This window comes from Lithobates pipiens, unplaced genomic scaffold (genome assembly GCF_037356315.1).
Source record: "Lithobates pipiens isolate NorthernLeopardFrog02 unplaced genomic scaffold, aLitPip1_a1.2 Scaffold_13, whole genome shotgun sequence".
NCBI classification, from domain to species: Eukaryota; Metazoa; Chordata; class Amphibia; order Anura; family Ranidae; genus Lithobates; species Lithobates pipiens.
Window position 1 is genome coordinate 299,425,102 of NW_027507718.1, and position 26,442 is coordinate 299,451,543.

A 26,442-nucleotide genomic window follows, 5' to 3' on the forward strand; every position below is an offset into this window, starting at 1 on the left:
ACAGCTGAACTTAAAAAGCCCAGATCTGAAACCACAGCAGATGTGTACTCTTTCTCACACTATTGCTCTGTATTAGGGTCATAATAATCGCATACGATTTGTATGCTAGCATTTTAGCAGCAATCTATCTCCCCTCCTCATTACTGTAGAAAAAAGCGAGAATATATTTTCAGCAATATATTTAGGTATTAGTAGCATATAAGCACACCATTAAAGCTGAACTTTACCTATAATAACTTGATAACAAATAATGTTCTTTAGCAAGGAATATACATTCCACATTAATAATTATGCTACCAATATTAGTGTGTTGTACATTGCTTCCAGCTTTGCTCCTTTTTCTTCTTGCCAGAGGCTGGCATTTTGCTGAAGCTCAGAACCCTTAGCAGCAGTAAATCTTTGGTCTGTCAGCAGATTGACCTCTAGTGGCTCTGATTTTTAGCACAATGCCAAAAATGGCAAATGAGAGTAACTGAACATGTGCACAGTAAGGTGCGACTGTGTCTTACTGGATTTTAAACAGTATAAGCATAGCTCCCAACTGTCCCTGATTTCGAGGGACTGTCTCTGATTTGGAGCAATGCCCCTCTTTCCTCCTCATTTGTTGCTCATTTTGGTCTGATCTATATAGTTGTATAAATAGTTGTATAAAAGGCACTTATCTTTCAAAAAGAGTTTCCCAGTGATAAACCTTTCATCCAAATTCTAAATTGCTGCAATTGTAAATTTTAAAAGCCAGTATAAAGGAATAGTATTGGTAAAAAAAAGCCCTTGTAGATTTAATTAACCTTTTTCTTGGTTAATTCTTCTTTAAGGGGGTGTGACAGGGGGTGTGTCCTATGCCTATATATGTTTGCTATTGGGTGTCCCTCATTTCCATCTCAAAATGTTGGGAGGTATGGTATAAGCACCTATTTTTAATGTTTTACATAGCTATACCTGCAAGAAGTAATCTATTAGTATTATAATACAGGATTTATATAACGCCAACAGTTTGTAGGGCAAACAGTACAGTTACAATACAATTCAATAAAGGAGGAATCAGAGAGGATAGGCTTCTCTGAAGAGCAAAGTCTTCAGGGACTGCCTAAAAGTGGATATAGTTGGAGATAGACAGATTGGGGTAGGGAGTTCCATAGGGTGGGAGAGGCTCAGGAGAAGTCCTGGAGGTGAGTATGGGGGGAGGTGATGAGGGAGCTAGAGAGCAGGAGGTCTTGGGAGGAACGAATTTAGCAGGACTTCATTTTCTGACTAAAGTCCCACTTTAAGTATATGGGTCTATAAAGTTACCAATTGTTAAATATATATTTGTGTAGAGATAGGAAAACCTCTAAACATATTTCCCAGATATTAAAAGTGCTTCTTCAGGAAAAAAAGGACAGAGTCGAGCAGGCAGATCTGTGGCATCTGCCCGCTCTACTCCGATTAGCAGGGGATCTGTGAGCTGATTCCTCTTTTCTCATTCCTCTTTGCAAAATAGTTCAAGCTCTGTCAGACTGGATTGGATGGAGAGCATCTATGAACAGCAATTTTTAAGTCTTGCATTGGATTCTTAATTGGATTTAGGCCTTGACTCCAACTGGGCCATCCTAACACATGAATATGCTTTTATTTAAACCATTCCATTGTAGCTCTGGGTGTAAGGTTAGGGCCATTTTCCTGCTGGAAGGTGAACCTCTGCCCCAGTCTCAAGTCTTTTGCAGACTCTAGGTTTTCTGCTGATTGCCCTGTATTTGGCTCCATCCATCTTCCTAACAGCTCTGGCAAGCTTCCCTGCCCCTGCTGAAGAAAAGATTCCCTGCAACATGAGGCTGCCACAACCATGTTTCACAGTGGGGATGGTGTGTTCAGGGTGATGTGCACTGTTAGTTTTCCACCACACAGCGTTTTGCTTTTAGGCCAAAAATGTAACCACTTGCTTACTGGGCACTTAAACCCCCCTCCTGTCTAGACCAATTTTCAGCTTTCAGCGCTGATGCATTTTGAATGACAATTGCACGGTCATGCTACACTGTACTCAAATTAAGTTTTTATAATTTTTTTTCCCCACAAATGGAGCTTTCTCTTGGTGGTATTTGATCACCTCTGCGTTTTTTATTTTTTGTTTAAAAATTGAAAAAGGCCAAATTAAAAAAAAATTACAATTGTTATATTTTGTTATAAAATTTTGCAAACAGGTAATTTTTCTCCTTCACTGATGAGACAGCACTGATGGGCACTGATAGGTGGTAGTGATGGGCAGTGATGGGTGGCAGTGATGGGCACTGATGGGTGGCAATAATGGGCACTGATCAGTTACACTGATAGGCAGCATTGCTAGGTGGCACTACTGGTGGGCATTGATAGGTGGCACTTGTGGGCATTGATAGGTGGCACTCATAGGCATTGTGGGCACTGCCTCTTCCTCTTCGGGACTGATGTCCCTTGCAGATAAGCCGGTGATCGGCAAAACAAATTTGCTTGAGCTGAACACAGAGATAATGCTACCAAATTAAAGCCATATTTGGAAAACTGCATACTTTTAAGAGTAGACTGCAAACACTAAAATGTACTGTAATGTGTGGGGAATTGAGACATCTCTATAAAAAAAACACTCTGAGACAAAAGACTTGGGGAAAAAAAGGCCTGGGACTCGAGTGGTTGAATGTCCTTCATACTGGCCCAGTACCATATTACACTCAATTTACTAACTAACTTGGGTTAAGTTTAAAAAGGAACAAAATATCAAGAAGAAGGTTACATAAATAGCACCTGAGGTGTTATTAAATCATTTAATACAACCCTACAGTCTCTCCAAGGCTGTTAAATTAAGCTCCCTGTGGAAAATAAGTAAGAAAGCGCTTGAGTGGTTCTAAATAATATGTTGGAAATATTATACTTTCACACTTCTGTTTTGTCTGCTTTGGTCCATCAGATGGTCTGGAAAAAAAAATGCTTTGTAAAGGCATATAGTAGTTTCATCTTTTTGGTTTACACTATGTAAATCAATAAAAGGCAGTCAGATATGCTTGTTAAAACAAAGATGGGCCTCAGGGTTTATGCAACGCATATTGAGATAAGCAAGCAGCACCCAGTAATGGCTCTTGCCTGTCCATGAGCATCAAATACTCAATTCTTACCTCAAACACATTACATATTATTATTATTATTATTATTATACAGGATTTATATAGCGCCGACAGTTTACACAGCGCTTTACAACATTGGGGTAGACATTACAATACAATACAATTCAAGACAAGGGGAATCAGAGGGCCCTGCTCGTTAGAGCTTACAATCTAGGATATTCCATGTCCATCAGTGCTGAAAAGCTACATTTAAAAGAACAGAAAACAAGGATGACCAGCCCTGGCACTAAATGTTATTAGTTAAAAAAGTTTGTCATCTTAAGAATTTTAAAATGCTTAATTAAAAGAAAACAAGAGAGTGCACTTAGTACTAACAACTAATGAAAACCATATTGTATAATGGCTTTCAATCTGAGCTACAGCAGCGAAGTAGAAAAGGCTCTCGTAAGTTACCTGCCTTATTGTACAAAAAAGATTTATACTTTGGTAAATCACTGTCTGACATTTGCCTGTACACACTCATTTACAAAACATCAGGCTAATTTAAGAATTTGAAATGTATTTAATAAGCTTTGAACAGATTTTTGAAGCCCTGAATACAGTGCTACGGCTATAACTTTAAATGAATGTTTAGCTGTTTCAAAAACTTTTTGTGTCCATTTTATTTAATGTTTAAAATATTTTTTAAATGATGTTTGATATGTTTTTATTTATATAGACATTATTTAACAAATATTATTTGATACATGGTAACTGTTTCTCCAATCCATACCTTCATACTAACCCTACCTTATGCAAACCAAACCTCAAGTTGGCATACTTACCACACTGGAATTGTCTGCACTAAAGATGAACAGCAATACCAGCATTGGGATTTTTCTACTAAAATTCACTGTTTTGGCATACACAGAAGTTGCTCATTTGACTCATTTAGCTGTGCAAGTGATTTAAACTTCAGCTATCGCGCCCTGTTTTTTAGTAAATCGGTTAAGGTTAGCCTAATACAGGCATACCCCACTTTTAAATAAACAATGAGGTTTATTTACTAAAGCTGGAAAGTGCAAAATCAGGCTCACTTCTGCATAGAAACCAATGAGCTTCTAACCCCAGATTGTTTAATTAAGCTTTAGTAATAAAACCTGGAAGCTCATTGGTTTCTATGCAGAAGTTTAGTAAATAAACCCCACTGCATACTTAAAATTGGGGTATGCCTGTAAACATGTGGAAAGGAGAGCTCCAACTACTGGCTGGCTATAGTAAATATTCATATGCCACATATAGTTACCTATTTGAAAAATATATATTATAAAACCGTATATTTAGTTATAAACATGATACCTATGTAACTATGATAAATAAATGAAATATTTACAAGAATAACTTATTATACGCCAACTTACAACAGTGGCAAAGTTCTGTTTTGCTTCATCACTCAGTTTAATAATACAAAAATACAAATCTTTGCAAAGTTTTGTGTCAGAATTCTGCAGACTCCAATCCAAAAAGTAATTGCCCCCTAAACCTAATAACTGGTTGTGCCAATGGAGCAATTTTGGCCCACTCTTCTTTGCAGAATTGTTTTAATACAACCACATTGGAGGGTTTTCCAGCATGAACTGTCTGTGTAAGGTCATGGTACAGCGTCCCAACTGTATTTAAGTCAGAGTTTTGACTAGGCCACTCCAAAACCTAGATTTTTCTTTGTTTAACCCCCCTAGCGGTAATCCCGAGTCTGGCTCGGGGTAGGAATATACTGATAGGAGCGGTAACCCCGAGCCAGACTCGGGATGACTTTGCTCGATGCAGGGGAGGACACAGGGATCGTTACTCACCTTGTCCCCTGGATCCAGCGATGTCCGCCGCGCTGTGCGATCGAGCTGTCCTCCGCTCGATTCATAGTGCCGAATGCCGCCGAGCTCCGTTCCCTGCGACGTTACGGCACACGGGAGCGGAGAACGGCGGCAAATTCAAAAAAGTTAAAGCACACTAAACACACACAGCACTGTAATCTTACAGATTACAGTGCTGTATTAAAAAATACACACCCCCTTTGTCCCTAGTGGTTTGTGCAGTGCCCTGCATGCACTATTATATTATAAATACTGTTTTTTACTGCCTGGAATTTGGAGATTGCCCATAGCAACCAAAAAGTGTAAATTTTTCAGTGTTTTAGGATTTTATTACATTATTGAATACATTTTATTATTCTTTATTACGGTATATTATAAACTTTATCATACCCGGGATGTCTGCTAGACTCTGGTTTGAACAGATTTAAGAGCGTTATTCCTAAGAATTACAGGAATACAAAATAAAAGCCAGATTTCCGTGCAAAATAATTGTACCGCTTTCAGCACCTTATTCCAGACTGAATCATACCGCCAGGGAGGTTAAACCATTTGGAAGTGAACTTGCTGTTGTGTTTTGGATCATTGTCCTGCTGCATAACCAAAATGCACATGAGCTTGAGGTCACAAACTGATGGCCGGTCATTCTCCTTAAGGATGTTCTGGTAGAGCTCAGAATTCATGGTTGCATCAATTATGGTAAGTAGTCCAGGTCTTGAAGCTGAAAAGCAGCCCCAGACCATCACCACCATGTCTGACTCTTGGTATGATGTTCCTGTTTTCAAATGCTGTATTTGTTTTATGCCAGATGTAACGTGACACACACCTTAAAAAAGTAAATTTTTAGTCTCATCTCTCCACAGAATATTTGCCTAAAAGTCTTGGGGATAATCAAGATTTTTTTGGTTAATGTGAGATGAGCCTTTGTGTTATTTTTGGTCAGCAGTGGCTTTGGCCTTGGAACTCTCCCATGGATGCTATTTTTGGCCAGTCTCTAAACATTAACACTGTTCTTACCTGAGGCAAGTGAGACCTGCAGTTCTTTAGATGTTGTTCTGGGTTCTTTTATGACCTCCTTTATCGTCATGCTCTTGAAATTTAACTCAGCTTTCCAAAAAATTGTGGTTAATCACAGTTCATTCATGATTCAGCATGGGAGGGGGCAATTACTTTTTATATAGGGCCAGGCAGGTTTGAAGAGATTTTTTCCCTTAATAAATGAAATAATAATTTAAAAACTGCATCTTGGATTTACTTGGGTTATCTTTGGGTAATATTAAAATTTGTTTGAAGATCTGAATCATTTAAGTGTGAGAAATATGCAAAAAATAAAAAATAAATCAGGAAGGGAGCAAATACTTTTTCACAGCACTGTATATATATATATATATATATATATATATATATATATATATATATATATATATATATATATATATATATATATAGAAAACATCCAATGGTTGTCGCCGCATACGAATCAGGGATAAAAAATGGATCCGGGTGCACAGCAAAGACTGTAGTGCATATAAACCAAAAAAGAGAGCAGCACTCACGGATCATGAAAGGCGGATGCACAATGGCGGTTTTAATCCTTGTAAAACAATCCACTCCATTTAACCACTTTCAGACCGGACCATTTTGCTGGCTTAACCCCACTGGCGGTATTCCTGAGTCTGGCTCGGGGTGGAAGTTTTATACCAAAAGCGGTAACCCCGAGCCAGACTCGGGACCACATCGCTGAATGCAGGAGGACGTTTACTTACCTTCTCCCCTGGATCCAACGATGTCCCCACGCTCGTCCTCCGCTCGATTCATCATGGAGCCGATCTCCGTCCCCTGCGAGCGTTGCGACGCATGGGGACGGAGATCGACGCCAAATTCAAAAGTGAAACACACACATTACATACAGTATAATGTAATCTTACAGATTACATTGCTGTATGTAATAATTTCACATCCCTTTTGTCCCTAGTGGTCTGTCCAGTGCCCTGCATGCAGTTTTAGATTATAAAAACTGTTCTTTATGCCTGGAAACTGGAGATTGTCCATAGCAACCAAAACTGTCCCTTTACATCAAAAATGATTTTAGACCAGCTAGAAAACAGCGATAATAAATTGGAATCACACGCAGAATTGAGCGATAATGATTTGTGGGGAGATCCGTCATCAAATATTGAAAAGTAATGACAGTGACAATTCTGCAACTGAGCAAATTTCAGTGTTTTTGATTTGATTACATTATTGAATCATTTTTATTATTGTTATATTATTATTTGGTATAATTATTTATAGTTATTTATTATATTATAATTTATGATTTCATTTTTCAAACTTTGTCATACCCGGGATGTCTGCTAGACTCTGGTTTGGACAGATTTAAGTGAGTTATTCCTAAGAATTAGAGGACTACAATATAAAACGCCAAATTTTCATGCAAAATAATTGTACCGCTTTTAGCACCTAAAATCCGAAATAATCATACCGCCAGGGAGGTTAAGACCAGACCACTTTTTGCGATTCGGCACTGTGTCACTTTAACTGACAATTGCGCGGTCGTGCGACGTGGCTCCCAAACAAAATTGACGACTTTTTTTCCCACAAATAGAGCTTTCTTTTGATGGTATTTGATCCCCCCTGCGTTTTTTATTTTCTGCGCTATAAACAAAAATAGAGCGACAATTTTGAAAAAAACACAGAATTTTTTACTTTTTGCTATAATAAATATCCCCCATAAATATATATAAAAAAAATGTTTTCCCTCAGTTTAGGCTGATACGTATTCTTCTAAATATTTTTGGTAAAAAAAATTGCAATAAGCGATTATTGATTGGTTTGCGCAAAAGTTATAGCGTTTATAAAATAAGGGATAGTTTTATGGCATTTTTATTAATAATTTTTTTTTTTTACTAGTAATAGCGGCGATCAGCAATTTTTTTTTTTGTGACTGCTACATTGTGACGGACACATCGGACATTTTTGACACATTTTTGGGACCATTGTCAGTTATACACCAATCAATGCTATACAAATGCTTTGATTCCTGTGTAAATGACACTGGCAGTGAAGGGGTTAACCAGGGGGTGGCAGTGTAGGGGTCAAGTGTTCCTAGGGGGTGTGCTACTAACTGTGGGGGGCTGGGCTTTGTGTTAGTGAACACTGATCTCTGCTCCAATCACATGGAGCAGAGATCAGCTTCACTTGCTAGGCAGAATGGAGAGATGCTGTTTACAACAGCATCTCCCCGTTCAGCTGCCCCATGAGACGATCGCGGGTATCCCCGCGGCGATCGAGTCCGCGGGACCCGCGTCCAGACTCACAGGGATGCCGACCAGCATGCAAGCGTGCCACCGGTGGCCCCGACCGAAATGCAAGCGCGCCACCGGTGGCTGGCACGCGATGGCAGGGAGGCATTTAAAAATGGACGTACCTGCACGCCAATATGCCTGCCCATGCCATTCTGCTGACGTACATCGGCGTGCGCCGGTCGGGAACTGGTTTGTTTATAGATATTAAAAACATTATAAATACCTTTTTTAAACCTTTGTTATAAATTATTACATTCCCTCTGTTCCCTCTGTTCTCAGCTGCATAAGAGCTGGGGGGAGGAGAAGAGAACTTGTCAGCCATGTCAGGACAAGCCTGGTCATTGGAGGAGATCTGTCTAAGTTCCCAGCATAGCTAGAGAACTGACCACGGTGTGCTTTCCTGCCCTCCTGTGGTCAGTTTTTAATAGGAAAGCAGAGGCACTGGCAAACACCAAGGATTTCACACGGTGGAGGCAATACAAAGAGAACAGGATACTTTTTCATACAAGTACATGGTACAGCAACCACATATCAGGAATTTGAAATGTTGGGGTGACAAACACTTTAAGTACAAAAGTCCAGGAGAGGGACTTAATAAGCTTAATCAATAATTTAATCAACAAACCATACTGATGCGGCTAAGTAACATAAATATTATTTTACAAAATGGTAAACATTTGGGTGAACTATTGTACACTGTACTGATTTTCGAGCATTTGCTTTTTTGGTTGTAATTTCATGTGTTTGTTTTGCACATATTCACATGTATTTATGCGCGTATATGTGTGTTCACACATTGGCGTGCACAATACATTCTTAGGGAATATTAATAAATTTTTTTGCATATATGCATGTATTTGCATGTAACGGCGCAAAATACTGACTGGGAACGCAGATTTTTCTATTTTTTTTTTTACTCAAGAATACATAGCATTTTTTTTTTTCTACGTGTCTGTGTGGACAGGTACATTGTAAACAATGTGCTGCATTTTACAACAGTAAAAAAAACTCTGTACGGAGATTTTTTTAAGTTGCAGTGCGCCTTACAGGCCTTACAAAAATGTAGGATTTAGAAACACTACAAGTTAAATCCATTGAAAAACATTTGTCATTATGCTTCTACATTGTTTTAGAGCTTCTGAAAAACCCAAATGGGAATTTTTATGGGGCATTTTCTGTTATTATGTGAGTCACTGCTCTCCTTTAGAAGGTCAACAGGTCATTGTCATTGCGCGCTCCAATTTTAGTAAATCTCTCCCATACAGTAGTTAGTTAGTTTAACAAAAAAAGCACAAGTCCATCTAGTTCAACCAATGAAAAAAAAAAAATACCCACCGTTGATCCAGAGGAAGGCAGAAAAAAAACAATGAAATGTGACCCAATTTGCTTCGGGGGGGGGGGAATTAATGTATTCTTAATACATTAATTCCTGTCTACCGCATGCGCCATAGACAGCGGTGCCTGTTTTCGGGCAAATATCTCCTAAACCATATAGGTTTAGGAGATATTTCTTGGACCTACAGGTAAGCCTTAATCTAGGCTTACCTGTAGGTCAAAGTGGTTTGCAAGGGTTTACAACCACTTTAACAGGATAGGTTCTACTCGGAGACTGGGTCGCAGTGCAGTATTCATAATGACCCAAAACACACCTCCAAGACGACCATTGCCTTGCTAAAGAAGCTAAGGGTAAACATGATGGACTGGCAAAGCATGTCTCCAGACCTAAACCCTATTGAGCATCTGTGGGGCATCCTCAAATGGAAGGTAGAGGAGCGCAAGGTCTCAAAAAACCACCAGCTCTGTGATGACGTCATGGAGGAGTGGAAGAGGACTCCAGTGGCAACTTGTGAAGCTCTGGTGAACTCCATGCCCAAGAGGGTTAAGGCAGTGCTGGAAAATAATGGTGACCATACAATATATTGACACTTTGGGCCAAATTTGGACATTTTCACTTAGGGTTGTACTCACTTTTGTTGCCAGCGGTTTAGACATTAATGGCTGTGTGTTGAGTTATTTTGAGGGGACATCAAATTTACACTGTTATACAAGCTGTACACTCACTACTTTAATTACTAGTGTAATTTCTTCAGTGTTGTCACATGAAAAGATATAATAAAATATTTACAAAAATGTGAGGGGTGTACTCACTTTTGTGAAATACTGTAGATTGAAATGCATTTTTTTTTACTAAAGTATTGAAAAATCACATATACTGTATCTTCCTAAAATGATTAAAGTAAACTTTTAATAAGATGCAAAAAACAGAACTTACAGTACATGCGCTTGCTATTTTTTTCAATTATAATTATCTCCTCTGAGCTTTATTTTCAAACTCTCCCCTAACTAAGTGGCAGACTTCTGCAATGTTGGTGCCCTCTGTGCCTACCAGGACCTATGGAATACTGCAGGAACCCCCTCTACGTGCGCTCCAATTTTGAACTACAAAGTTAGCAGTTCACAGTGTACACACAGGCAGTGCAAGAGGGACACAGAGACAAAACATGTCTCTTCCTTGTCTACAGCAGTAATTGGCAGCTCGGGGGTCACTGGCTATTACTGGCTTTGATAAAATGCAGATAAGTTGACAATTCTTGTCAAGACTGTGAAGGAAAGGTTTTGTGCCACCTAGGGAGGTACACACACTGAACAATATAAGCCTGTCTGTCTCACCATTTGTTCAGACTGATTATTTTCCCTAAATTCAGTCTTCTCTTCTGAAAAGCAATTAGGACAGTTATTTTTGTCCAGCCTTTACTTTCCATACTATCTTTTTTCTCTGCTGATCAATAAACAGGGGGTAGAGCTGGTGAGATCCCGAAATAAGCCACAGATAATAAAAGATAGTTTCACAACCAACCAACATGTATAGTCACACAGTACCTCATTCTCCTGACAGTTCAAAGTTAGCTACAACTCAGGATTTTGGTTCTAATATTGTGTCATGGAATCCCAGGAGTTGATCCAGACGATTGGGAGAGTTATTAAATATTAGGGTGCTTAGGGGTTATTGTGCTGGTATTATTCCCTAAACCAGAACTACACAAAATCCCTTTCCCAAAAAAATTAATACAACAACCCACAAAAACAGTAAACGGTAAAGTGTGTGAATTATAACATAATCTGTGATAATGTTATATACAATACTATATATAGTGTCCATATTAATCGTGTCCATATAATTAATGCTCTGTGTGCTCCAAAAATGGTGCTTTTACCGCGCTAATAATTCACACCCAATGTGCTCATGTGCATAAATCACTCACCAGAACACAATGACCTCTTTTGTAAAAAGGACATGTGCGCAGTGCAGGCGTTCTCACCAACACTGCAGGTGGGTTGTAATCTGTTTAATATTCCTAAATAAAATATACTACACTATATACAGTGCCTTGGAAAAGTATTCATTCCCCTTGACATTTTCCAGATTTGGTCATGTTACAATCAAATTTTATTGGGATTTTACATGATAGACCAACACAAAGTGGCAAGAAAATGATAAATGGTTTTCAATTTTTTTTTTTACAAATAAATATCTGAAAAGTGTGGTTTGCATTTGTATTCAACCTGCCTTATAGTAATACTTTGTAGAACCACCTTTAGCTGCAATTACAGCTGCAAGTCTTTTTTAGGTATTTCTCTATCAGCTTTGCACATCTAGAGAGTGAGATTTTTGTCCATTCTTCTTTACAAAATAGCTCTGATTGGATGGGGAGCATCTGTGAGCAGCAATTTTCAAGACTTGCCACTGATCCTCAATTGGATTTAAGTCTGGACTTTGACTGAGCCATTCTAAGCCCTTGTACACACGGTCGGACATTCTGACAACCAAATCCGTTTTGTCTGATGGATTTTGTCCGAAACTGTTGCATACATACGGTCGGACAAAGTTGTCGGAAAATCCGATTGTACATAACGTGATGACGTTATTTTGTTACGACGGGACTACGTTCAGGCTAGTAGCCAATAGCTTTGGTCTAGGAATTTGATCTGAGCATGCGTGGCACTTTGTCCGTCGGAGTAGGCTACACATGATCGGAGTATGTCCAATCGGAGCATTTTGTCTGAAAATTTTTTAGACAAGTTGGAAAACTTGGTCCGTCGGATATTCCGACGGAAACAGTCCGATGGAGACTACACACAGTCGGATTATCCAACAATACAGTCCAATCGGACACATTCCGTCGGAATCTCCGACCGTGTGTACAAGGGCTTACACATGAAAATGCTTTGATCTAAACCATTCCATTATTGCTCTGGCTGTTTAGGATTATTGTCCTGCTGGGAGGTGAACTTCTGCCACAGTCTCAAGTCTTTTGCAGACTCTAACAGGTTTTCTTCTGAGATTGCCCTGTATTTGGCTCCATCCATCTTCATATCAACTCTGACCAGCTTCCCTGTCACTGCTGAAAAAAAGCATCCCCAGAAGATGATGCTGCCGCCACCATGTTTCACGGTGGGGATGGTGTGTTGAGGGTGATATGCAGTGCTAGTTTTCCGCCACACATATAGAGCTTTGCTTTTAGTATAATTTTGGTCTCATCTGACCAGAGTACCTTCTTCCACATGTTTGCTGTGCCCCCCACATGACTCCGAAACGGCAAATGGGACTTCTTATGGCTTTCCTTCAACAATGGCTTTCTTCTTGCCACTCTTTCATAAAAGACAGATTTGTGGAGGGCACGACTAATGGTTGTCCTGTGAACAGCTTCTTCTGCCTGAGCTGTGGATCTCGGCAGCTCCTCCAGAGTTACCATGGGCCTCTTGGCTGCTTCTCTGATTAATACTCTCCTTGCCTGGCCTGTCATTTTAGGTGGACAGAAATGTCTTGGTAGGTTTGCAGTTGTGCCATTGCAGTTGTGCCTCTTTCCATTTTCAGATAATGGATTTAACAGTGCTTCGTGAGGTGTTAAAAGCTTGAAATATTTTTTATAACCTAACCCTGCTTTAAACTTCTCCACAGCTTTATCCCTGACCTGTCTGGTGTGTTCATTGGCCTTCATGATTCTGCTTGTTCACTAAGGTTATCTAACAAACCTATGAGGGCTTCACAGAACAGCTGTATTTATATTGAGATTAAATTACACACAGGTGGATTCTATTTACTAATTAGGTGACTTCTGAAGGCAGCTGGTTCCACTAGATTTTAGTTAGGGGTATCAGAGTAAAGGGGGCTGATTACAAATGCACGCCACACTTTTCACATATTTATTTGTTAATAATGTTGAAAACCATTCATCATTTTCCTTCCACTTAACAATTATGTGTCACTTTGTGTTGGCCTATCACATAGAATCCCAATAAAATACATTTATGTTTTTGGTTGTAACATGACGAAATGTGGAAAATGTCAAGGGGAATGAATACTTTTCCAAGGCGTTGTATATAGTGTAGTGTGTTTTATTTATGAATATTAAAGACAAATATAAAATGTTGCTCACAATGTTGCGCTCATGTCCTTTTTACAAAAGAGGGCATTGTGTTCTGGTGAGTGATTTATTCACATGAGCACATTGGGTGTGAATTATTATAGCGTGGTAAAAGCAAAATTTTTGGAGCACACAGAAGAGCATTAAGTATATAGACACTATTAATATGGACACTATATATAGTATTGTACATAGCATTATCACAGATTATGTTATAATTCACACACTTTACAGTTTACGGTTATGTAAACCTAACAGTTTCCATCAGTGCCGCTTATCAGTGCTTATCAGTGGCACATATCAGTGCCATCTATCAGTGCCCATAAGTGCGGCATATTAGGGCCACCTCATCAGTGCCCATAAGTCCCGCCTCATCAGTGCACATAAGTGCCACCTCATCAATGCCCACCAGTTTAGCCTATCTGTGCCCATCGGTGCCACCTCATCAGCAAACATCATTAAAGGTGTAAAAATAAAAAAATAAAAACAGCAGTGATTAAATACCACCTAAAGAAAGCTCTACTTGTGTGAAGAAAATTATAAAAAATTTGTTTGGGTACAGTTTAGCATGACCACGCAATTGTCATTCAAAGTGTGACAGCGCTGAAAGCTGAAAAATAGCTTGGGCAGGAAGGGGGTGTAAGTGCCTGGTAGACAAATAGTTAAACTTATAAAATAGGCTAAGGTGCAATTAAACAGAAAACTTTTTTTTAAGTTTTGGATAGAGCAGAGATTGGTTAGAACACCAGTCAGGATTTGTTTTTTTGTCTGTACCCCCCATTAGGAAGATTCACTCTTACTATTTGTCACGTGTACTGTTATCATTGACAGTGAAAGTAAAAAAAAAATCAAAATTTTGGGTTGACACCAGAATAGAGGGGAAATCTTGGGACACTAGTTCTGGTGACCCTGATAATACCTAAGGGTTTCCCTTTCTTTGTAAAGATTTCCACTTCCTGTTTTTGGCTAGAGGATAGCAAGTAAAAGGGAAATCATCTCAATAGGACACAAATGGCAAAAAAACAAGAAAAAACAAATGGGGTTATAAACCTCCCTTAACCTATACAAAAATTGTATATAAAGCTTCCTCTTTTTAAGGTTTCCTCTTTGCGAATACCTCTGCCTTTGTTTTGACTTTTCTACCTAATTGAAACTCCACATAACGCCTCTCCCCACTCCTCTAATTCAATTAGCTGTAGGTGTAGTTTCATCCACATAAAGTAAATGATGAAATCAGTGCCCCTATTATGCTACAAAAACTGCATGAACAAAACTCAGAGATGAAAACTGTCTTTATGATGACAATGGTAATGAGTAGATAAAACAAATTTGCAAATAATTTCACACGCTTTTAACTGTAACCAAAACGTTTTTTACCAAAAAATACACCGATGTGAAGGTGCCGTAGATAGAGGCAAATAACATCTTCAATAGATCTTAGATTATGAAAAAAATACATAAATATATCAAACTGTTGCACGCTGTCCAATGTTTCTGCACTAGAAATGAATCCATAAATAATGCAAGTGGAAGTTTTATGACTGCATCAATAAAGCTATTAAAATATATCCAGTGATTATTTACTTTGACAAGAAGATATTTAACACAAGGCAGGTTGAGCCAGTGTATCAACATTTTATGAACGTAAATTTCTGAAAACCTTATGAAGCTATCATATTTCTTGATGGCGGAATCTGTGTAACCAGTAAAAACTACCTGCATCTCCTCATTTTCACTTAATATTTTTCTTATAGTTATGGTATGTATATTTGCTCAATATCATAGCAAACATAAATCTCTGTCTCAGCACCTTTAATTTATTAAATGTTTTTTATTGATTATTTGCTTCTATGGATTAGCACTGATTTTGGAACTAACATAAACATTAATATTTAATTGTATAATCATATTAGGGGTATTGGTATATTTCATTAGCTGGGTTTATGTGCATGTGTCTTCAGGGACTTCCGCTGTGTGGCAAATTCTTAGCTTGGCTATGTTCGTGTTAATCAATGGAATGTCTATCACAGCAGAGATCGGGAGGACACATCTTATAACCACGTGTTCAATTCCTCTGACTTATCTCAAGTCTGTGGTTAGCCTGACTCTTTTTCTATGATTAATGTGAATTTCACATAGAACCTGTTTTGCTGTCTTTATCAATAATGCAGTGAAATTTATATAACTAGCAGCAAGTGAAAAAGTTCGAGGCTAGGGCTAAGTATTACGTAAGATGTTTTATGTGGTTTTCTGTATTTTATGCAATACTGTGTGTTCAAGGAAACAAATTTCTCTGCACCCAAGGTAAGGTTAAATGGGCAGCAAGTCCAAAGAATAACACACTGGGGATGATTTACTAAAGGCAAATTAAGGCTCCATGCACACTGGGCTTAAAAAAGCCAGTTCCCTTGGCAGAAAAAAAGGACTCCTACAGAGCATTTTTGCACAGGAGTTTAGGAGAGCTTAGCATTTTCTAGCTTTTCTACCAGAAAGCTCCAATCAAAAATGCAAACCAGAAGGTTGTTTTTTTTTTCCTGACTCTAAACACTGAGCTTAAATATGCTTCTATTCATCCTAATGTGCATGGACACATAGGCTAACACTGAGCTTCTTCTACATTCAAAACACAAAACTCCTGTAGAAGTGGTGTGCATGGACCCTTAGCGCTTAGTAAATGTGGTAAAGTTCTGCTGATTTCCATTATCCAATCATGAAGAAGCTAAATGCTGTTTTTATTTTCCTTTTCCTATTTTCCTTGCAGCTGATTGGGTATTCTTTACAAAGTGAAACTTTACCACATTTAGATTTACTAAGGAAAATGACTGCACTTGCAAAGTACACAGTCTATTCTGGAGCATACAGAATATGGTACATCTGTGCATAGAAGCCAATCAGATTCTAGGCCCCTTTCAGCCCTTGTACACATGGTTGGAGATTCCGACGGAATGTGTCCTATTGGACCATTTTGTCGGATAATCCGACTGTGTGTGGTCTCCATCGGACTGTTTCCGTCGGAGTATCCAACGGACCAAGTTTTCCAACTTGTCTGTAAAATTTTACGACAAAATGCTCTGATCGGACATACTCCGATCATGTGTAGCCTACTCCGACAGACAAAGTGCCACGCATGCTCAGATCAAATTCCTAGACCAAAGCTATTGGCTACTAGCCTGAACGTAGTCCCGTCGTAATGAAATAATGTCATCACGTTATGTACAATTGGATTTTCCGTCAACTTTGTCCGACCGTGTGTATGCAACAGTTTCGGACAAAATCCGTCGGACAAAATACAACGGATTTGGTTGTCAGAATGTCAAGGGCTCACACTGGGGCGGTGGGTGTGTTGGCGGTAAAACGCTGCTATTTTTAGTGGCGCTTTACCATCGGATTTGCAGGGCTATTCAGATGCTAGCGGGGCGGTTTTACCCCCACTAGCGCCCGAGAAAGTGTTAAAAACCACCTCAAGCGGTATAGCCGCAGTGCCCCATTGATTTCAATGGGCAGGAGCGGTGGAGGAGCAGTATACACACCGCTCCTTCACCGCTCCAAAGATGCGGCTTGCAGGACTTTTTTTACCACCCTGCCAGTGCACCGCTCCAGTGTGCAAGCCCTTGGGGCTTTCACACTGGAGACACAGCAGCGGCTGTTTCAGGTCAGTTTGCAATAGCGCCTGCAAAATGACCCAGTGTGAAAGGGGTCTTAAGCTTCGACAAAAAAAAGAAAACAAAGTTTATTGGTTTCTGTGCAGAGCTGCACCCTGTTTTACACTCTCCAGTTTTAGTAAATCAACCACATTACCAGGTTGGTGGAATGAGAGAGAACAGGAAGGAAAACAGAGATACAAAAGAGACAGAATGCAAATAAAACACAAATGGCCCTTTTGAAGACCTTTTCTTAAACAAAATACTATACTGATCTGTTTGGAGGTTGCCTTTGCTGAGCTTTGCTATCTTTGGAAAATGTTATGCTGATCCATTGGTTTCAGTTATCTCTCATTCTGCAACGTGTATGCAAATAAGGAGCTCTGACCTCATCATAACTTTTTTGGTCTGCAGTGTCAAAGAAAGTGCTAAAGCGAGCATTTAGTATTATTAGAAATCATGGGTTTCTTTTAACGCTTATTTCAATAACCAGTCGGAATATGTCTGGTACTAGTGTGACTACAATAGATTTTATTTTTTTATATTGTATAGACAATATTATGGTGTTACTATGAAACTCTGTTTATTTATGCAAAGTTCTCTTTCTAATCAATACATTTTCAACAATTTTCCACAAGACATTATAACTCTGTATCTGAACAAGCTCAGTCTTTATAGCCATACATGAGTTACATTTTTTTTCCACTAGCGTAAAAATCTATGTAAAACATGCTTTGAAAATGACTGATGAAGAATAAAAATATGAAATGTTGTGGTAAAATATAAAAAATAAAACCTGTAAGTACAAGCACATAACTCTGCTAGCATGCTACAAATAGTCTGTGCTTTGAGAATAAGAGGACTTGCAAAATAGGTTATTAGACAAGCAATGGAAGTGACTCTCTCACCGTGGTGCTATGATAGAATAAGAGGCTTCCTGCAAAAATCATCAAAGAAAAAAAAAACGTAACTGTTTTTTCAGCACTGGATTATCTAAAATGGCCAGATATTACCTTATTACAGTGTCAGTGGCGTTGCTAGCTTTGGGCACCCAGGGAATTTGCCCCAAATCCCAAACATAGGTCAAGAGGCCGCAAATCGCCCATCATTTAAGTTCAAACCTGTAGTGCTGTCCCCTGCTCCTCAGACTGATCCCCTTCACAAGGCATTGTTAATACTGTTTCATTGATGAGAGTGAAGCTCCCACCCCAAGCCCATTTTTGTCTTGCCATCAGGAACAGGAGGACAGTAAACTGGAATTTGCCCCGGCCTAGAAAGCAGATCTAGAGACTTCATGTCACTCCCAGCATGTGGCCACGCCATCAAACCTGTCTGCCTGTCTACTTGTCTGCCTGCTGCCACCACCATCAAAATAAGTTAGTATGCTGCTTCTAATAATTTAGGTGGAAAGGGAAAACCAGTGTGATAACCAATGGACATTAAGCACTGACCACCAATATAAGGGAGGCAATAAGCATTGACCACAATTGTAAGAGGGCACTCAGAACTCACTGGCATTGTAAGGTGGGCACTAAGCATTGACCACCAATGTAAGGGAGGCAAAAAGCACTAACCACAACTGTAAGGGGGCATTCAGAACTGACCACCAGTGTAAGGGGGCACTGAGCACAAACCACCAATCTAGGCATGTAAAGGGACACTAAGAACCAATGTAAGGGGGGGGGGGGGGAACTAAGGACTGACCACCAGCATACGGGGGCATGCATAACTGACAACCAATGTAAGGGAGGAACTAAGCACTGACCACTAGCATAAAGGCAACACTTAGAACTGGCCACCAATGTAAAGTGGACCCTAAGCACTGACCACTAGTGCATGGGGGTACTAAGCACGGACCACCAATGTAAAAGGCATATTGACCATCAGTGTAAAGGGGCATGCTGATTACCACTGAAGGGAGCACACTGTTCGCCAATATAAGGGGATACTCACTTTTTCACTCCACTGCAAGCTGTGTCATCCAAATACATACTCCTAACTCTTGCACTCAGACTGCTACACTGTATGCGCTGTGTTGTATAGTCCTGATTTCAGAGACCTTTGTTCTACATAGCTGTAACCCCTGTGCGCTATTTGCTCTGTTGCACCTTACACACATATGACCTCTTAAACTTTATATGCTACATAGTAGTGACCTCTTAACTTTATATGCTATGTTGTATGCCACACAAAACAGAGTTATATGCTGTGTTATGTGTTACATAGTCCTGACCATAGCACTCCATTTGATATTTTTTTTATGTTACACAGTCTTGGTCATTGCACTTAATCCTGACAGATCTGGAACGAGGTGGGGACTGGAGGAGCACAGAGGGGAACCAGAGGAGGACCCGGGGAGCTGAAGGAGGATCCGGGGAGCTGGAGAAGGAGGTGGTAAGCCGCAGGAGGACACCAGGAGCCACAGGAGGAGGTGAGGAGCCATAGGAGGACCCAGGGAGCCAGAGAAGGGCACCGGGAGCCAGAGTAGGGCACGGGTGGCCCCAGAGATTAAGGGACATTTGTCTGACAGTCAGGGATGATCGGTGCCGTGGTGGGGGATAGTTGTAAAAATCGATCCCACTGTGTGGCCTTCAATGAAGCAGCTGACAGCCGCAGGGGGGAAAGGAAGAGAAGCGTCTGTCAGTTGCTTCATTGAAAGCCACACGGGGAGAACTCCCTTCACCATTGCGCACCGATCACCTGTGAGGCTACCCGGGCTCCCCTGCTAAGCTCAGGACGCCGGGCCCTGTACAACAGGGCCAGCTGTACTGGCTTAACAGTGGCCCTGCCTGGCGCTGCCCCTGCCAGGGACAAAAACCGGGCACAGTCCTGGTCTGGGGACAATGTATTCAGTCTGGAGTCTGTTCCCGCAAATCAGGGACATCTCGTCACCCTACTCTATATGCTATGTCATACAATACATAGTTCTGATCACTCACTCTATTTCTTCTTCAGCTACATTTTTTTTATGCACACATGATAAAATCAGCATTTTTTGCTGGAAATTACTTTAATATTTTCTAAAAGCAGAGACCCTGTAAAATAAAATGGTAGCAGTTGTATGTTTATATGTTGCGTGATATTTGCAGAGCTGTTTATTAAATGCATGTTTTCAGGGAAAAAAATATACTAAAATTGATTTTATAGCAAATAAACACAATGCAATATCAAATTTTTTGGGTAAAATATAAAATATGGGGTAGCGTTGAGTAAACGAGCCCCCTATGTGATAACATAGGCAGATGACAGGTACTCTTTATGGAGACATCAAGGGTCTGTTAGACCCTCCTATGTCTCCCCTGCCCTCCACTGTAGCTAATCAAGCATATAGTGTGCTTGATTAGCTGCATCCTCTACAGTAGCCGAGGAATGACAACTGTGAACCCGGAAGTGATATAAATACACATTGCTTCCAGGTTCATTAATTGCAGGGGGGATCACCTCCTGCTCCCTTAGTTAATGCAGGCCTGGGGTCCCTGGAGCAACGGGAGCACCTGGAAAACACTGCAGGCAATGGTGGAGGTGGGCGTGGGGGATTATGTGGCACCCTTGGAGCCCTGTAAATGTGATCGGGTGGCTCTAGAGCTGCCTGGATGACTTTTACCTTAAAGCCCCTTACTGACTGTAAAAATCAATATCAAGCTTACGACTGAAGCAGCAGCCTTGAGTTTGTTTCAGCCCATAGTTTACCATACTGTTTATAAACATAACTTTAAAGAAAAGGAGTTAAGGTAGGATCCAATTAACTGTTATGTCTATTTACTGTGTGCAGAAAACCACATGTTATAGAATAGTAAATTGCACCACTCGCCAAATCTACTACTGACCCCAGCATACAAAAAATGAATAATAAGCATACAAATTGGTGAAATCACAAACAGAACGTTAGTGGTTTTAGTGAAGGGAATTGACCACTATCACCATAAATTGAATATGGAAACTAAGCATAATGTAGGAACTCACAGCATCATAAAGGTATTATGTGCTCTTTACTCCAAACAGATGTAATCCTGGATACCTCATTAATGTCAAGTGGTAGTTTGTACAGACACTCGCCCAACAACAATAAAACACAAAAGAAAAAAAAATTATAGCGCAGTAACAGTTCATTAACCACTTGGGATCCGCGCTATTGCCAAATGACGGCATCAGCGCGGACCCACATTTCCGGGACTACGTCTATTGACGTCGTCCCGGATACGAGCGGCCTGCGCGCCCCCTGAGGGGCGCGCGCGGCGCGCTCTGTGATCGGCGAGTCCGTGAGACTCGCCTGATCACCGATCCGTGCAAGGGGTCGATCCCGACCCCTTATCACGTGATCAGCTGTCAGCCAATGACAGCTGATCATGTGATAGAACGGAGCCGGTAATCGGCTATTATTCCTCCTCGCGCTGACAGCGCGAGGAGAGAAAAAAAAAGCCGATCACCGGCGGCCGTGATCGGGACATCAGTCCCGATCACGGCCAGCAATACAGCTGACCACCTGCCCCCTGCCAGTGCCCACCTGCCCACCGCCGTGCCATCCTGAATAAAAGTAAGTGCCCCCCATCAGTGCCCCCATCAGTGCCCATAGTGCCCACAGTGCCACCTACAGTGCCACCCACAATGCCACCCACAGTGCCATCCAGCAGTGCCACCAACAGTGCCACCCACAGTGCCCACAATCTGCCTCAAAGGTGCTGCGACCCAGTGCCGCCCATCAGTGCCCAGCAGTGCCGCCCATCAGTGCCCAGCAGTGCCGCCCATCAGTGCCCAGCAGTGCCACCTATCAGAGCCACCTATCAGTGCCACCTATCAGTGCCCATCAGTCCCATCTATCAGTGGTACCTATCAGTGCCCATCCGTGCCACCCATCCATGCCACTTATCCGTGCCACCCATCCATGCCATCTTATCTGTGCCCATCTTTGCCCATCAGTGCCGCCTTATCTGTGCCTATTAGTGCCGCCTTAACTATGCCTATCAGTGCCCACCAGTGCAGCCTATCAGTGCCCACCAATGCAGCCCATCAGTGCCCACCAATGCAGCCCATCAGTGCCCACCAATGCAGCCCATCAGTGCCCACCAATGCAGCCATCAGTGCCGCCTAATCAGCGCACTTCAATGAAGGAGAAAAATGACCCGTTTGCAAAATTTTATAACAAACTATTAAAACATGATTTATTTTTTTATTTTTTTTGCATCTTTTTTTGTTTGTTTAGCAAAAAATAAAACTCCGAGCTGTAACTAAATACCACCAAAAGAAAGCTCTATTTGTGGGAAAAAAATGATAGAAATTTCATTTGGGTACAGTGTTGTATGCCCGCGCAATTGTCATTCAAAGTGCATCAGCGCTGAAAGCTGAAAATTGGTCTGGGACTGAGGGGGGTTTAAGTGCCCAGTAAGCAAGTGGTTAAAATCGCATTCCATAAGAGCTGCTTCACACAGGGACAGCATGACTTTCAGCGCAACTGCCTCAGGTGACCTGCATACGACTTCAGCGGTGGCTTGCAAAATGAATTCTGTTTAGAAGTCAATGCAAGTCCCCTGAAGTCGCCCCAAAAGTAGTACAGGAACTTTTTTCTAAGTCGGATCGACTTGAGTCTCTCCTATTAGAACGGTTCCATAGTACAGAACGGGACGCGACTTGTCAGACGGCTAAGTCGCCCGACAAGTCACCCCTGTGTGAACCGGCTCTAAGGCACTACATTTTAAGGAAAATATATGAAATGTGATACATTCTATTTCTTCCTGGGTTGGACACTGCTGGATGTGGAAAGCACAAATTGAAACAGAGTGGTCTCACTCCTAGCCCCGCAGTTTGTTCTAAGTTTATTTATAAGGACTACATGTATTATAAAACGATCGCTCATAAGAATACCATACAGGCATACCCCACTTTTAAGTACACAATGGGGTTTATTTACTAAAGCTGGAAAGTGCATAATTAGGCTCACTTCTACATAGAAACTAATGAGCTTCTAACCCCAGCTTGTTCAATTAAGCTTTGGTAATAAACCCTTGAAGCTCATTGGTTTCTATGCAGAAGTGAGCCTGATTTTGCACTTTCCAGCTTCAGTAAATAAACCCCATTGTGTATTTAAAAGTGGGGTATGCCTGTACAAATCTGTGATAGGGAGCCCTTACCTCCCAGCCAGTTGGATGAGATGTTCTGCAGCATAGTGAATGGAATACAGAAGAAGGCAATGAGCAGGTCGCTGACAGCCAGGGAGCAGATGAAGATATTGGTGACTGTCCTCATGGCTTTGCTCCTGGTGACCACATAGAGGACCAAAGAGTTCCCAAACAGAGCCAGCACAAAGATGACCACACAGATGACAACAAAGGCGATCTTAAAGGGAGCAGGGAGCTCAGGGATGTAGATCAAGGGCTGCAGCTGGTAGAGCTCAATAAACTGTTCCCTGGTGACATTATTTTCCTGGAGAAGTCTGGCGATCAGCTCTGGGGTGATGTTCAGGGAATGCATCAGGGCAGCCTCAGATCCAACCTCTGTTCTTCATAAAATGAGTCACCATGAATGAGGACATCCTCTGGGGTGGAGGTGACCACTCTTGAACACAACCCATGAGATACAAAGGTTCCTCTCCAAAGCCTTATTATCCCTTGTTCTGGGCATGCTGCTTATCCATTTAGGAAATATAGATCAGTTTGTAGACATCACAGTGGAGTGGATCCAGGATTACATAATTGTAAAGTAATTTATTGACAAATGTTTGCAACGATTTGCAATGCAGTAAATGCTAAAGCACTTGTAAAGCCACTGTAGAAACTTTTCTAGGAGAAGATAAAGTGCACTATCACTGTAGATTAGAGCGCAGCAAACAGACACAGCACGGCAATACTGTCCCTGGCCGCTTTACATGACATCGGTAATCTGTGGCCGCTTCCTACAAGTGACCCGCCGCCACACACTTCTCTATAGCAGCCGCGTCTCAGCACTGGCACTGCGTGGTGCTGAAGGAAAGCTCCTCTTTATGTAGAGCGGAGCAGCCAATCACGGCACAGCACAGAGACAGTGTCCCTGCAGTACATGGCACAAGGCATCCCCAGCATCCGCTTAGCTGTGCACTCCTGTCAATCAGTCCTTCAGGTCCAAGAATCTGCTATAGTAACAGCTGCACATCTTCACAAACACTTCCTAAGATTAACCACTTGACTTCCAGAAGATTTCATTGACCAGGTCATTTTCTGCGTTTCTGCGCTACTTTGACAATCGCCGCAGTCATGCAACACTATACTCCCCCCCAAAAAAGTATATTCCCTTTTTTTCCACACAAGCTCTCTTTTGGTGGTATTTAACCACTTCAGTGCTGGAAGGTTTGCGCAGTTGGGTGACGATGTAACAAAATAAAATTGATGTACTTTTTTTTTCCCCCACAAATAGAGCTTTATTTTGGTGGTATTTAACCACTTCAGCGCTGGAAGGTTTGCGCGGTCGTGCGGCACTGTACCCAAATAAAATTGATGTACTTTTTTCCCCACAAATAGAGCTTTCTTTTGGTGGTATTTGATCACCTCTGCAGTTTTTTTGTTTTTTGCACTATAAACAAAAAAAAGACCGACAATTAAAAAAAAAAACACAATATTTTTTACTTTCTGCTATAAAACCCATCCAATAAAAAATGTAAAACATCTAATTTCTTCATCAATTTAGGCTAATATGTATTTTGCTACATATTTTTGGTTAAAAAAATATATCCCAATAAGCGTATGTTCATTAGTTTGTGCAACATTTATAGCTTCTACAAACTATGGGATATTTTTAGTTTTAATTGTTTCATTTTTTTTTTACTAGTAATGGCGACGATCAGCAATTTATAGCCGGACTGAGATATTGCAGCGAACATTCAGGACACTTACTGACACTTTTGACACTTTTTGGGGATCAGTGACACCAATACAGTGATCAGTGCTAAAAAAAACGTGTGCTGCCACTGTACTAGTGACACTGGCAGGGAAGGGGTTAACATCGGGGGCGATCAAAGTGTTAAATGTGTGCCTGATATGTGCTTCGCTACTGTAGGGGAGGTGCTTGTACTAGGAGAAGGCATGGATTAGTGCCCCTTCTTAGCAGAAACACAGGATCTATGTCTTCTGTAGTGACAGAGCGGCGATCTGCCTTGTTTACATAGGCAGACTGCCAGGCCATCATTCTGCCTGTGTACTGAAGCATCAGCGGGTGCTGGTGGACATTACGTCTGCCATACCCGCCAATCAGCTCACGCTGTGTCTAATCATGGTGGGAGCGGGCTGCCGGCAGTGTGCCCCAAACCCGGATATGCAGGATCACGTATTAGGTACGTAATCTTGTGAAGGAAAGCCACCTTTCTGGCTATCTACAGTATCACCACTAGGGTTAAATGTGTGCCTTGGTGCATTCACTGTGTGGTTCTTTTACTAAGGGATGTGCTGATTTTTATTCCCTGCTTTGCAGTGAAACAAAAGCCAGCACATCCCCACTGACAGAACACAGCTCTGTATTGTTTACATTCACAGAGCTCTGTTCTGCCATCTGTACCCATTAGCGGGTGCCGATGATGTGTAGAATAGTGCCCCCTGTCAGATAGTCTCTGTCCTGTACTGCTCTTGCCCTGTTACTATGTGCTACAGTATGTCCACTTGGATGGTGGGGCTTGCACCTAGACTCAGTGCGCAGGCGCCGTTCTTCTTCGGAGACTTTCGGAGTCTCCTTCTCTTCCGTACTGCGCAAGCTGCACTATCTGATGGCTGAACAGTTTTTGACAGAACGCCGGCAGTCAATCATTGGCTGGGACCCACTGATTGACTTGTGCTGTAATGTGGCCCTAACCAGAAGTGCTGGATCCCATACTAGATCCAGTGCAGGAGAGCAGCTCTGCACCATAATCTGACATGAGGTGGTTGACCAGTGGTTAAAGTGACTCTAAATTCTAGTTTAAAGGATAAATTCAGCAAAAAAATTATATATATATATATATATATATATATATATATATATATATATATATAATAATAAAAAATGCACATTTTTTCAGGTAAAAAAATATACATTCATTTTGGTTTTTCTAAGGAACCTGCAGAGCATTGCACCCATGATAAGTGGATTGCAGGTGCAATCTTAGGCTTATGCAGACTCTCTTCATAGCTGTCTACTTGTACCTCGTATGGGCAGGC

The 26,442-nt window shown here is 41.1% G+C and overlaps 1 protein-coding gene across 1 annotated transcript in view; it reads right to left on the minus strand.

Moving 5' to 3' along the window:
- Positions 1-24,222, minus strand: part of QRFPR (pyroglutamylated RFamide peptide receptor) — a 92,364-nt gene extending 68,142 nt beyond the window's left edge. The window contains exon 1 of the mRNA XM_077476833.1: positions 23,416-24,222. Within this exon, the coding sequence (XP_077332959.1) occupies positions 23,416-23,755 (340 nt within the window). The 5' untranslated portion in view covers positions 23,756-24,222. The remainder of the gene's footprint in view (positions 1-23,415) is intronic.
- Between the last annotated feature and the right edge of the window lie 2,220 nt (positions 24,223-26,442).